This window comes from Triturus cristatus, chromosome 2_1, assembly GCF_964204655.1.
Source record: "Triturus cristatus chromosome 2_1, aTriCri1.1, whole genome shotgun sequence".
NCBI classification, from domain to species: Eukaryota; Metazoa; Chordata; class Amphibia; order Caudata; family Salamandridae; genus Triturus; species Triturus cristatus.
Genome location: NC_140581.1, coordinates 895,907,965 through 895,920,606, shown reverse-complemented (window position 1 = coordinate 895,920,606; position 12,642 = coordinate 895,907,965). Strand labels below are relative to the sequence as shown.

Below are 12,642 nucleotides of genomic sequence, written 5' to 3'. Positions count from 1 at the left end.
ATGAATATGAAGGAAGGTCATGTCGCAACAACATTAGAATCCTGGGGGTCCCCGAGCAATCGGAGGTGCCAGAGGCGGGTTTCTTTGTCGTATGACTGATCACTGAATACTTAAAACCAAAGGGTCTCTCCAATTACCAAAACCAGGAGCACCGCCAAGACCACTTTTGGCTAGACTTCTCAACTTAAGAGCTCGTGATAATATACTGCACATGGGCAGCTGTGCCCTACCGGTCAAATACGAAAACAGCATAATAACCTAATTTCCTGATTTACCAGTACATTTTCAGAAACAGAGACGGGCCTTCCCGGACATCAAAAAGGTGCTTAGAGGTAAGGGATTGAATTAATCAATGTTGTTTCCAGCCACACTATGAATCGAATTAGAGGGAAAGGCATGGTTCTTTCATACCCTAGAGGCGGCGCAAGACTGGGTGGAAGGATGGAGACCGGCGATAGGGAGCCACCCTAAGCAGTGCATGGTGAGACTCTCAGGTACCTAAATGAGGCTCGACTGAGCGCGAGACATCTCTGTGGAGCTGGGAAACTCTGAGAGACTTGGCAACTGATCCATCCTGCAACCGCGACAGAAGTGGGTGATCTAAAAGAGTGACTTTGGGAGGCAATTCAACACCATCTGAACTGTATGCACAAAGGCTTGAGACCGGCTAAGTGACAATATCTTTTAATTCTTTAAGTAACTGTGATGGAGCACTTGTATTATTGTATGCATGGGATGGTAGGCGAAAGATCAGTCAGTCCACCCCCCATATAAAGTAGAATAGTTTGTGACCAGGGTGACAGGCACTCTGCATAGTTGGGGAAATGGGTAGGTTTAAGCCCAGATTGCAGGGACGCAGAGAGGGTGGTAGTTAGTTGTTTATATATTTAGGCTATGGTTTAGATGACAAACAATTGATAGTTAAACTAGGTAAGAGAAGTAGCACAGTGTGTAATAATGAACATCCCACATGTCCTACTCCGTTTTTGAGATGTCACCACACAAATTATGTTGTATGAAAATGGGGGGGGAAGCTGGGAGTGCAGGCGAGGGCCAGTACTAGATATGATGACTCCACTAGCAGATAAAGGACTTAGACTATTATCCTGGAATGTTAATGGATTGGGAGATAGGCTTAAGAGAGGGCTTGTACTCCAATTTATAAAGCGACACTCCCCTGAAGTAGTTCTCTTACAAGAGACACATTTATTGGGCAACACCCGTAAGGTGCTGGATCGATGGGGATACACACTTGCAGTACATTCTGGATTCTCCTCTGGATCTAGAGGGGTGGGCATCCTGATGAGACAGGCCTTTCGCATGTCGATCGACCGCACCTGGGTGGACACGCGGGGTAAATATGCAGCGTTGTCAGGGAGCTGGGAGTGCTCACCATAGTGATGATATATGTCCCCCATGGTCTTCAAACTTAATAAATATACCGGAGGGGCGACTCCTGATAAGAGGGGACTTCAATACAGTAGTTTCGGGCCAGCTTGACCGTCACCCCCCTCTGGACATGCGCTCCACCAAGTTGCATCTTTAGGAATTCCTGGGTGCAATGGGCTTGGTGGACGTGTGGCGTACCCTCCAACCCAGCGAGGTGCAACTTATGCTCCACTCAGGTGCCCATAACAGTGTCTCCAGGATAGATTATCTGCTCACTCTGGCTGATCAGGTGGGACAAATTAAAGAGGTGCAACATCTGGCAAGGGGTGTTTCAGATCACTCCCCAGTGTGGTCCAAATTGGTGGGAGAGCAGCAGGCGGGTAGGTTGGCGCCGATTAGCTCATAGAGCCTCAAAATACCTTTAGTAAAGGATAAAGTTATATACAGGATAGAACTGTACATCCAGGAAAACGTAGGCTCAGTAGGGTGGGCTCGGACGCTCTGGGAGGCTTTTAAGACGGCGGTAAGGAGCCAAGCTATCTTAGCAATAGCGAGGGCCCGAAAAGAGAAAAGTGCAGAGATCACTGAGTTGGAGGGAAAAATCTTGCGGCTGGAGGGATATAAGGATCTGGTTACGGATGCAGCAAAAGCATTAAATAGGGCAACCCTGAAAAGAATATATCCGGTTGGGGACAAGGCAGGGAAGCTACAAGCATGGCTTGACAAGCGTGATCAAGTGAATTGACTAGTAACAGAGTTTATCCCTGAGAGTGGAGAAAAACTAAGCGATCCACAATCAACAGCAGATGAGTTTGGGAAATACTACCAAAAGATATATGTGTCCACCAATACCATGCCAGAAACAGAGTTGAGAGTCGATATACAGCTACCAGCACTCACAGCTGAGGATCTAGCATTGGTGGAAAGTGATCTATCCAATGAAGAAGTAGCACAGGCCATCAGGGGCCTGTGGTCTGGGAAAGTGACGGGACCCAAAAGCCTCCCAATAGAACTCTATAAACTAGCATCCAACACTAGTGCACACCACCTCAAAGATATGCATATAAAAAGCAGAGAAGTGGGTGGGCTCCCAGTAGACCATAGGCTGGCCACCATAGTGGTAATTCATAAGGAAAGTAAACCTAAATACGAGTGCTCCTCTTATAGGCTCATATCTTTTCTCAATGCAGAGGAAAAGATTTTAGCAAAACTATTGGCCACACGTTTGATACAAGTTATCCCGAATCTGGTACAACCTGACCAATTCGGTTTCATGCCAAAGAGAAATACATCCCTTAACCTTCGACGACTGCATTGGGTATTGGGAAAGATAGATACGTTGAGGGAAGATGCAATGGTGTTGTCTCTGGATGCCAGAATAGCCTTTGACACAATTGAGTGGCCCTATTTATTCACAGTATTGAGCAAAATGGGATTTGGACCCAATTTCATAGGCTGGATTAGACTCCTGTGCAATGACCCATTAGCGCAGGTGGCAGTCAACAAAAAAAATCCCCAATATTTGCTCTCGCCAGGGGGACTAGGCAGGGATGCCCCGTCGCCGTTGATTTTTGCGTTACTGTTAGAGCCACTGACGTCATGGATACGCAGAGACCCACTGATAAGAAGTCTTATATGGGTGGAGGGCTGGGAAGATCGCATCTCTCTCTATGCGGATGACATATTGCTGTGTTTGGCATCGCCCCAGTTGTCAATCAAAAGAGTCCTCAATATATTCTCGACATTTGGAAAGTACTCGGGCTATACAATTAATTGGACAAAGTCAACAATATTCGTGTTGCAGGGTAAATTTCCCCTGCTGCCTAGCGGGTGTACATTGGAGAGAGCAGAGGAGGGGTTTAGATACCTTTGTGTATATATATCACTACTGATACTGAGAAATTCTATGCCCAGAACCTCTAGCCCCCCCTGCAGTGCTTGAGGTCTGATGTAAGACACTGGAAAACTCTTCCGTTGTCACTCTTGGGTCATGCAGCATTATTTAAGATGATGTCTCTCCCACACTTTATGTATGTGCTGCATAATGTGCCATTTCCAGTTCCCACCTCCTACTTCAAAGCAATCAACAGTGAGCAGAAAGAGCTGTTGTGGGTGGGGAAGCCGCCTCAAGTGGTCGCCCAGAAGCTGACGAGGAGATGGTAAGACGAAGGTATAGGACTCCCTAACATTCAGAAATACTATTGGGCTGCACAGCTTACAGCTATTAACCACTGCATATACAGGCCACAAGATGATCCTGGGTATAGAATGGATAGATGGATCCTTCCAGGAGGGATATTTCTTTGGGCTCTGTACACCAGGCCGTCTCGACTGCAGCTCCCAGGTCCCACCAGTCATGCAGTCCACATATGGCACACGGTTAAAGGGAGCCTGGGATGGGCAGGGAGGATCACACAAGCCACCCCATTATGGGATACGGAACAACTGGGAACCTTGAGCAAAACCAAGGGATTCGATCAGTGGGACACGATTGGATTCTCTCAGTGGGAGACCTGTGGACACAGGGGGGTATTCTCTCCTTCACAGAATTGCAACAAGATTATGAACTTGCTGTAACGGAAAGGTTTAGATACATGCAGGTTAGATAAGCCCTACAAGCGGCAATCACCAGGGGCAAGGTGCCCCCGAGTCCTCCCCTCTGGAGGACAGAATCCTCACTGATTCTATGCACAAAACTGAACAACAATACGCCTGATCCCCTTCTGCAGTTCCACAGGACCTGGGAAAGCAATATTGCGGTTCTGGAGGATGACAAGTGGCTGGAGGCGCTGGCCTCCCCATAAGAAGTGGCGATTTCTTCACGGCTCAAATTAATACAACTCAAGGTTCTACACAGAGTGTACTTCTCAGGTCCCGCACTGGTCAAGATGGGGTATAGGCAGACCCTCCAGGATTTCGCGATTTCGCGGCTTGCCGCGAAATCGGCACTTTTGTAAAAATGCCGCGATTTTTACAAAAGTGCCCGCGAAATCGGCACTTTTGTAAAACGGCAGAAGAAAAGGGATTACACAAGACCACCGTTTCTTTCGGTATGGGGCAACACTCCAAAACCTTCCCACCTAAAAAATATGAATAAGCCAATAAATTGAACAGCAGGAAGTAGTAACTGAACAATAATTAATGTGGAAAGTGGTCATCTCCACACACACACTCCTGTCACACTCTGATCCTCTTTCTCTGCAGATGAGGCAGTGTCTAAATATCGTTCTCATAACTACCTAGCCTTCACGTCTAGCATGATATGGGGCACATTGACTTTACTCTCAAATGTGACCTACTATTTTTATTTTCCAGTGTTTTGAAGGACTGTTGTAGTTGCTGTGTCTTAAGTACTATTGTGTTCCTTAAAATCTTGCGCAAAACCACAGGTGAATGAGACTCGGCTAATGTTCTTTCTGTTGAATAAAATATCACCGGACCCTGCCCATTCTGAATCTAGGAACCACAGGTTTAGGGTTTCAAACAGTTCGGGATGTAACTGGGGAGGCACTCGACAGAGATTCCTGGCAGATAAGAGAGGCCTGGACATAGAATGGTAGGGCACAGTATTAAATTATGCGAGTGAGAAGCCCGAAAGCAGGGGACATATCAGTCAGTTCCTGTTGATAGATTTTTGCTGTGGAAGACAAAGCGAATGGAAACAATGGCAGGGTTACAATAGTAAGCTACAAGGGAAAACAACACCAAAACGTGAGAAAGATTAAAGGGTGAAGGAAACAAAGGCAATGAGAGAGCAAGAGTTGAAAACGGGGAAAAAATCGTTTTGGTTTTTACATAATGAACATATTACAAAGTGTTATTGACAAAAACATAGCTTGCACAGTAAATTAGCTAGTTTGCCACCATCAATCCTGTCAGGTTTCCCAGGTCCATGTGTGATGCTCCAGTTCCAGGTTTTTTTACAATTGAATTCTGGGACTTATAGTCAGTGCCACTGGAATTATGCGACTGTGCGGCCGCTGCGAATTTCGCATAGTTATGAATTTGCCACAAAATCCACCATCTGCATAATCTGCAGATTGAAAAACACCGGTCCCGCAATGTGTCAAAAGGTGTGATAACTGCTATACTAAAGCAAATGGAGAATTGCATTTCCAAAGGATAACAGCCTTCACCTGTGGGCTGCTTCCTCTGTTCCATATTCCAGGTTCCCTATTCAAAGTGGAATACTCTGCTAAAAGAGTTTCCAATGATTTAAGGCTGAAAATGAATCATTATGAGTAAAATAAAGTGCCGCAAAAATGCCGCTAAATTTCCATATTTGTGCCGCTAAATTTCCATATTTGTGCCGCTAAATTTGCGAATCCATGCCGCTATATCCTGGGGGGTCTGTATAGGGAGGATCCCAAATGTAGGAGACAATGTAATCAAGAGGGTAAATGTTTCCATAGCGTTTGGAATTGTAGACACATACAGAGATATTGGGTGAATGTACTTCACTGTATGACAGAAGCTTGGGACAAATCTGGGCCCTGGGGCCAAAAGGTGCCTTTTGAATGTTTGGGAACCCACTGACTTGAAGAGTAAATAAAAAACGTGGGCGGCATTAGGAATGGTGGTAACCAAACGTAACATAGCTGGAGCATGGGGGGCAACAGAGACACACACAGTTGAGGCTTGGAAGAGAGGCATGGATTGGTGCATGATAACTGAAAAAACAGTTTATGAATCTCGAGACTGTCCTAGGAAATGGAAACAAATATGGGGCAACTGGAACGTATACCGAGGAAATATTTGGGCTTTCCCTCGGCCTGGTGCATCTCCGCTTCACTCGATTAGAGTGCAGGAGTAAAGATAGGAGAGGGGAGGTATAAATACAATAAATAGCAAAGAAAATGTGTGCTCAATGTGTGCTAATTACCATGTTCAACAAATTAATGAATATCTGTGCAATGTCCTATTTTGTTATCAATAAAAAGATTTATAAAAACAAAAATGTAAAAAAAAAAATGTGCAATGCATTATCGCAAAAAGTGAAATTTATGGTTGCAACTTGCAGCTCCTGAATTAGGATTTGTGGATTTCTGACATCACATTCTACTTGCTGACAGCCGTTTTGCAGCAAGACGTTCAGTAAAGAGGTAAAGAAATTGAAGTTACTAAGGGAGGGCACGTGAGAATGTTGGTAAAGCATTTGTGGATATTCAAACTATTACTAATGAGAGTTCCCACCATATATGCACACATAACTGTAGTGCTGCAAAAAGAAGAGTGACATTAAAGCTGGTATTAAAGTGGGATAGACCCACATACAAGTGTTGAAAGATTTGCGTTGGTTTGTTACCCAAAGTAGCGCAACACATGCAATGCGCTGCCATGCGTTACTTTGCGTTTCATGAGCCATACATAGGCATTTCTGTGGAACCGCCCATGAATTTTTACACAAATCTCTAGCTACAAAGAATTGTAGAAAGGCACTTACTCCGAAATCCTGCACATAATGAGGAGAATTGTTTTCATTTCTGCCCATTTTTTCCTTCCGGCACAAACACTATGCTGAGTGCAATGCAGACACCCTTACACTATTTTGCATGCATGCTTGTGTTGGCGCATGGCAGCCACGAGTGCACCAGTGCAGGGAGAGAGTAGGACTGCACCACTTCTAAGTAGATATGGCACAGTTCTGTTCCCTCCTACTCATGCTGCGTCGAGTGAACTCTTTTTAAGTCTGCCCTGTAGCCTTTTGTCGCTGCTGTGTGCTGATTATGCGCATGCATGTATGTGCGTGAAATGTGTAATGTTAGTGTGTGTGGCGGGTGTGTGTAGAGAGTAAGTGTAACTAGAGTTAGAGTGTTGAGTGGATGTTTGAATGATTGTCAGTTGCGGTTCTGGACCTGCAGGCAGATAGGACAGCTAAAGGTTGCTCCTTACGTTTGCTCCATCTGATTAAAATAATGTTTACGAAGTCACAGAACTTGTTTCGAATTTCTTCTTTTGGCACACCTACTCTCACCTTAGAATTTAAGAACTTCTGCTTTCACTCCAACAGCCACAAGTTTAGAGGAACACATAAATGCAGACACAATTTCTGTGAGGATTAAATAACACAGACAGCAGAAATCGTCAAATATTGAGAAAAAATGGATATTCATTCAACTCGAAAGTGTAACCAGTGGATCAGGACTAGTTAGGGTCCCAATAGTCATAAATCTGGATAGGCAAATATAAAGGTGACAACGTAGGGCTGGGCGGAAGGTGTTCAAAGACATGAACTTTGCTCAGGTGTCCTCTAAAACTTGGGGAAGGGCAGCATAACCTACCGTCCCAGTACTTTCCCTCTAACACTGCCTTGCTCGGATCTATGCATTTTCCGTCCTGGAAAAGCAAGGAACCTCTGCATCTGGTGCATTCATGGAAGTTGGGCCCAGTGCATGTATCGCAGGTTCTGTGGCACATGTCGCACTCCCCTTCATCCTCGTCACGGTAGTAACCAGACCCGCAGTCGCTCACACACTGGCCATCTGCAAAAAACACAGGAAAAGAGGTCACTAACAGGAAAGCAACCCTGAAAACCTTTAATGAAGTATTAAACATTCAATGGACTTTTCATAGTGAGATCTCAACGTTTATTTTCTTCTGTTTGAGAGCTCACGTTTCATCAGGTTATAGGCAACTGCTTAAAAGTGGTCTAACCAGGGCACAAGTCCTAAGAAAAGAAGTGGGGGGACTCTCCAAGTTAGGAAGTATCACAGGAAGTGACACCACGGCGCGTGGCATTACAGGAAGTGACATCACAGGAAGTGACATCACTGCGCGTGACAGGTTCCTTAACACAAAGATTACCAAACTAACTCTGCTGCAAGCCTATCCCACCAGGCGTAATATTTCATGTGCAGCAAATTTCCATGTAGATGTGATTGCTTTAGCTGCCTGGTGGTTAACACATTTGATGGAAAGATCTGCTTTTGTCTAGTCCTAGTTTTGACTTAACGAAGCATACAGGGTTAATGTGCCTCCTGCAAAAGCACATCATGTAACATGCAGATGGCAGATTTGATTTTATGTAGATAGGTAAGTGGGTTACTGCTTTGAACACAAACATCCTTTTGTTACACGCAGTTGCATTATAATCCTTCTAGTATAGCAGGGTGAGCTCTGAAGGATGATATGTGACTCCTACACCCAGTAACCCTCACTGTCTTATGTAACACATCCTGTGCAATGATTTACAAACTTGAGTGCTTTATTCTCAGTATTATGTGTATGTTTGCTGTAAAGTGATCTGAATCTCTATATTGGGATGAATAACGCTGTAAAACAAATAAAAAATACTGGTATTTAAATTGTTATTTTGCACTGGGACAGAGTAACACATCTGGCTTTCTTACAGTGCATGACTATCTATTATATATGTAGGTCCCAACAAAGTCAAAATCTGTGCCTCTCTTATGTGCCTTTGAAGTGTTAACAAGCTGCTGCTTTTGTTTCCCTTCCTCTGCATTTACATCTAGGTGTGAGGCTACAGGCAGCCCCCAGCCTGGATACTCGAACAAAAGAAGGCCAAATGAGCCCTTACGTTGGACCTTTGTTATGGCCCAGCTGGAGTCTCAAATGACAAAACCCCCCTCCCCATCTGCACTTGCTGCTCAGAAGGAAAGCAGATAACGAGCAGGCACTGCTGAATGTATCCTGGTGTCTCAAAATTACACCGGGATGAGTTGAGCATATTTTAAAGTGGGGTGTTAATGTGTCTTGATGGGCCTTCCTGGGAGATGGGACGGGCGAGCAAGCACAGCCTCAGACTTACATCTGAATAGACTGTGTCCAGTCCACACACAAAGGGCTGCATAACCCCCTGTAGTGAGTCTGGAGTCAGGGCAGGAAGGTAGGACCCCTGTGCACTTCACAGCTTTCACTGAAGTCTCCCCAACTTCAAAGGCCCAACTGGGTACAAGAACTGGACCCCTGACACCGTGAGTTCAGTACACTTCTGGGCCTGCCAAGGCTCATCCAGGAAGAAGAACTGCTGTGCTGCCGAAAGGACCGCCACTCTTCTGGACTGCTGCTTTGCTAGACTCTTGCCTTGCTGAACTTCCCTGCTGCCTGTTGTTCTCCTGCCTGGGTGAGAAGGACTGAATCTGCATCACTTCAGCCCAGAGTGACTTCAAGTGCTTGCTGGCTTGCCTCCTGTTCTAAGTCTCAGGGACATCAAAGACTTCTGCTGACCATGCTACAGCACCTGTCTTTGCTTGCTGCAAGTATTGCCCTGCCAAGTGATGCCAACCCAGTCCTGGGCCGTTGGAAGTGGTTATAAAGTGCTGCTTCAACCAGAACCCACACATCCTTGTCAAAACTGGTACATCTTTGCATTTGTGTGTCGAAACCAGCGCATTCTTGTTGCTGCATGGAGCAGACCCAGTGCGTCATCTTTGGGAACAGCGCATTGCCTTCAGAGTTGATGCATCGCCAATTGCGGGATCAGTATCCGCGCATCACATTCGAAACCAGTGCGTCGCACTCGGAACCGACACATCGCCGCAGTTGCATGGAAAAAATCAATGCATCTCGTCCACTGCATGGCTCGACATCGATGCATCGCTTTGGCTGCATTCCAAATCAAGGTAATTTGGTTCAGCCGGATAAAGTCGGTCTCTGTTTTCCACTCTCCATTGCGGTCGGCCTGAACTTTTGACTTTTCTCTGGTCCAGCACAACCAGATATCCCATTTAAGCGGTTATTGCTTTTAAGTGCTATTTTACCTTTAGTCTTTACAAATTCATATCTCAACATCTACATGTTGGATTTTTGTTGTTTTGGTCTTCTTTTATTTATAAAAATAATCTTTATTTTTCTAATTTAGTGTGGAGTCTTTTTGTGGTGATTGCACTGTGTTACTGTTTGAAGTGTTGCACAAATACTTTACACATTGCCTCTTAAATTAAGCCTGACTGCTCTGTGCCAAGCTACCAGAGGGTGAGCACAGGATTATTTAGGGTGTATTGTGACTTATCCTGACTAGGATTGTGGCTCCTGCTTGGACAGGGTACATACCTCTGCCAACCAAAAACCCAATTTCTAACACTGATCAACCAAAACGTTACTCAGTTATCTGACTTAATGGATTACATTGCCTCCGCCTCCTTATTAGGACGAAAATTAAACCAAAGAAACTTCCTCTGTTAGTCTTTTCAAATCTCAAGAAGGAGCAGATATTGGTATGGGCAATTGAAATCAATTGGTTATTAGGCCCTCTGCCTCTCACCTTTTTAATCTTTGAGTTTCCACAAGGACCTAGGAGAAACATTTATTGGATGCTAAAGTTCCATCTTGAAGATTATTTGCGGTTAGTACCCTACCCTGGAAATACATACAAAACTACTCATGTTAGAGTGTTTTTTGTAGGATGGGAAAATATATGCCCTCATTAGTATTGAGGCTGTAGGTTACGTGGTTTACCTCAAGGAACATAATTTCGCTGGGAAAACAATAAAATAATTATATATGAAGATTCACATTTCTGAATCACTTACTGACAAATAATTTTCCATGTGGTTGAAGCTCTGTGTAAGGATAAATTGTACATTTCATTATGCCTGCTCCTTCATGACTGTTGATGATATCCAGGAGTACTCCTGGAATACTTAGAGGATCCAAATAAAGTCAGAAACCTACTCCAAATGTACGCACTGAGACATTATTGGGGACTACCTCTCCCAGGATTCTGTTGTTGCTGCTGGAGGGACTGCGACGCCTGGCCCCAGGCGCTGTAAAGCGTGTACTCCTCACCGCTGCGCTGGACACGTGCAGTTATTACTGAGGAATACCTCTCCCAGGATTCTGCTATTGCTGCTGGAGGGACTGCGACGCCTGGCCCCAGGCGCTGTAAAGCGTGTACTCCTCACCGCTGCGCTGGACACGTGCAGTTATTACTGAGGAATACCTCTCCCAGGATTCTGCTGTTGCTGCTGGAGAGACTGCGACGCCTGGCCCCAGGCGCTGTAAAGCGTGAACTCCCTAACTGCTGTGCAGGATGCGCTGAGACATCATTAGGGAATATCTATTCCAGGATTCTGCTGTTGCTGTGGGAGAGGGGGTGACCTCTGGCCCTAAAAAGCACAAACTCCTCACCACAGTGTGGGACACATTTGGCTGTGCCTCGGCAAAGCCCGGACCAAGGGAAGGCCCGTCCTGCACCCGTCAACGCCAGGAAGAGGCAGGGCAGGACCACCCCCAAGGTCCTGCGTGCCTTTTGTGTTTAATCTTCTTTTGGTAAGCCTTCATATGATGTATTGTGACCTTGTTAAAGAACTTTCATTTCTATTGTGACTCTGGCTGCTTTGACTATTCGAGCGTGCCATAATTTGACTATTGGTGGCGGGTGCTTCTACTCCATTTTATTCCAAATGGGCAAACGAAAGGCAACTGACAATTCCCTGGGAGTTGGGAAGGAGCCTAAATAGGCCAGGAGCCATGGGGCAAGGAACTGTGGACTGCAAGGTATTGATGATTTAATTGTGGAGGTGGAAGACATTCTCAATAGCAAAAGAAACATACCTGCAACACCAGCACCTACAGCCACTAAATCTAGGTTTACCCAATTCTATAAGGGGAAGGGGAAACTAAATAGCGCTCATCCCAGCATTAAAAATCCTACTACTACTAATTTACACTCTGAGAAGAAGCCAACACCTGTGGATCCCATCACCTTGATTTCTACCCAGATACTCCATTATAACAATGATTCGCTATTGGATGCAGTGATAATTAATCATATATCTTGTTCATCTTTGTCATGTCCAGCTATTTGTGATACCCCATTCAATGATGCAAACAGACCTAAGGACTAGCCTGTAATTGGCCTGGACGTTAATGCTGCCAATGCTGTTTGTTTGGATGATATCAAAGCCATTGTAGAGAACCTGAGGTATGAATTTAATATTGTTAGAGATGCTGTCTTTTCTTTAAACATGAGAGTGATAGATTTTCTCGAATCTACAAATAGACTAATGAAGAATCTTTTGGCAAGTGAGTCCAGTAATCATCGGGCATGTGCAAATAACCAGCCTAAACATATCCTCAGCTCTGTTAGTTCTGGCGTATCATCACAGGGAAGTCATACTAACAGGAATAACTTACCCCTTTTACTCCTATGACCCCTAAGTCTACCACTGCAATTTCCAACTCTACAAGGCATGGGGGTGCCCCTGGGGCAAAGAGCACCTGTATGGATAACTCTAGGGCTGGTATTTATGATAGAGCTCCTACCCTGAAATTACATACAAAAGTACTCCT

General features: G+C 45.0%; 1 protein-coding gene across 1 annotated transcript in view; it reads right to left on the bottom strand.

The window, feature by feature from the left end:
- PCSK5 (proprotein convertase subtilisin/kexin type 5) overlaps positions 1-12,642 on the bottom strand; it is a 1,432,234-nt gene that overhangs the window by 184,099 nt on the left and 1,235,493 nt on the right. The window contains exon 27 of the mRNA XM_085633086.1: positions 7,671-7,871. Within this exon, the coding sequence (XP_085489212.1) occupies positions 7,671-7,871 (201 nt within the window). The remainder of the gene's footprint in view (positions 1-7,670; positions 7,872-12,642) is intronic.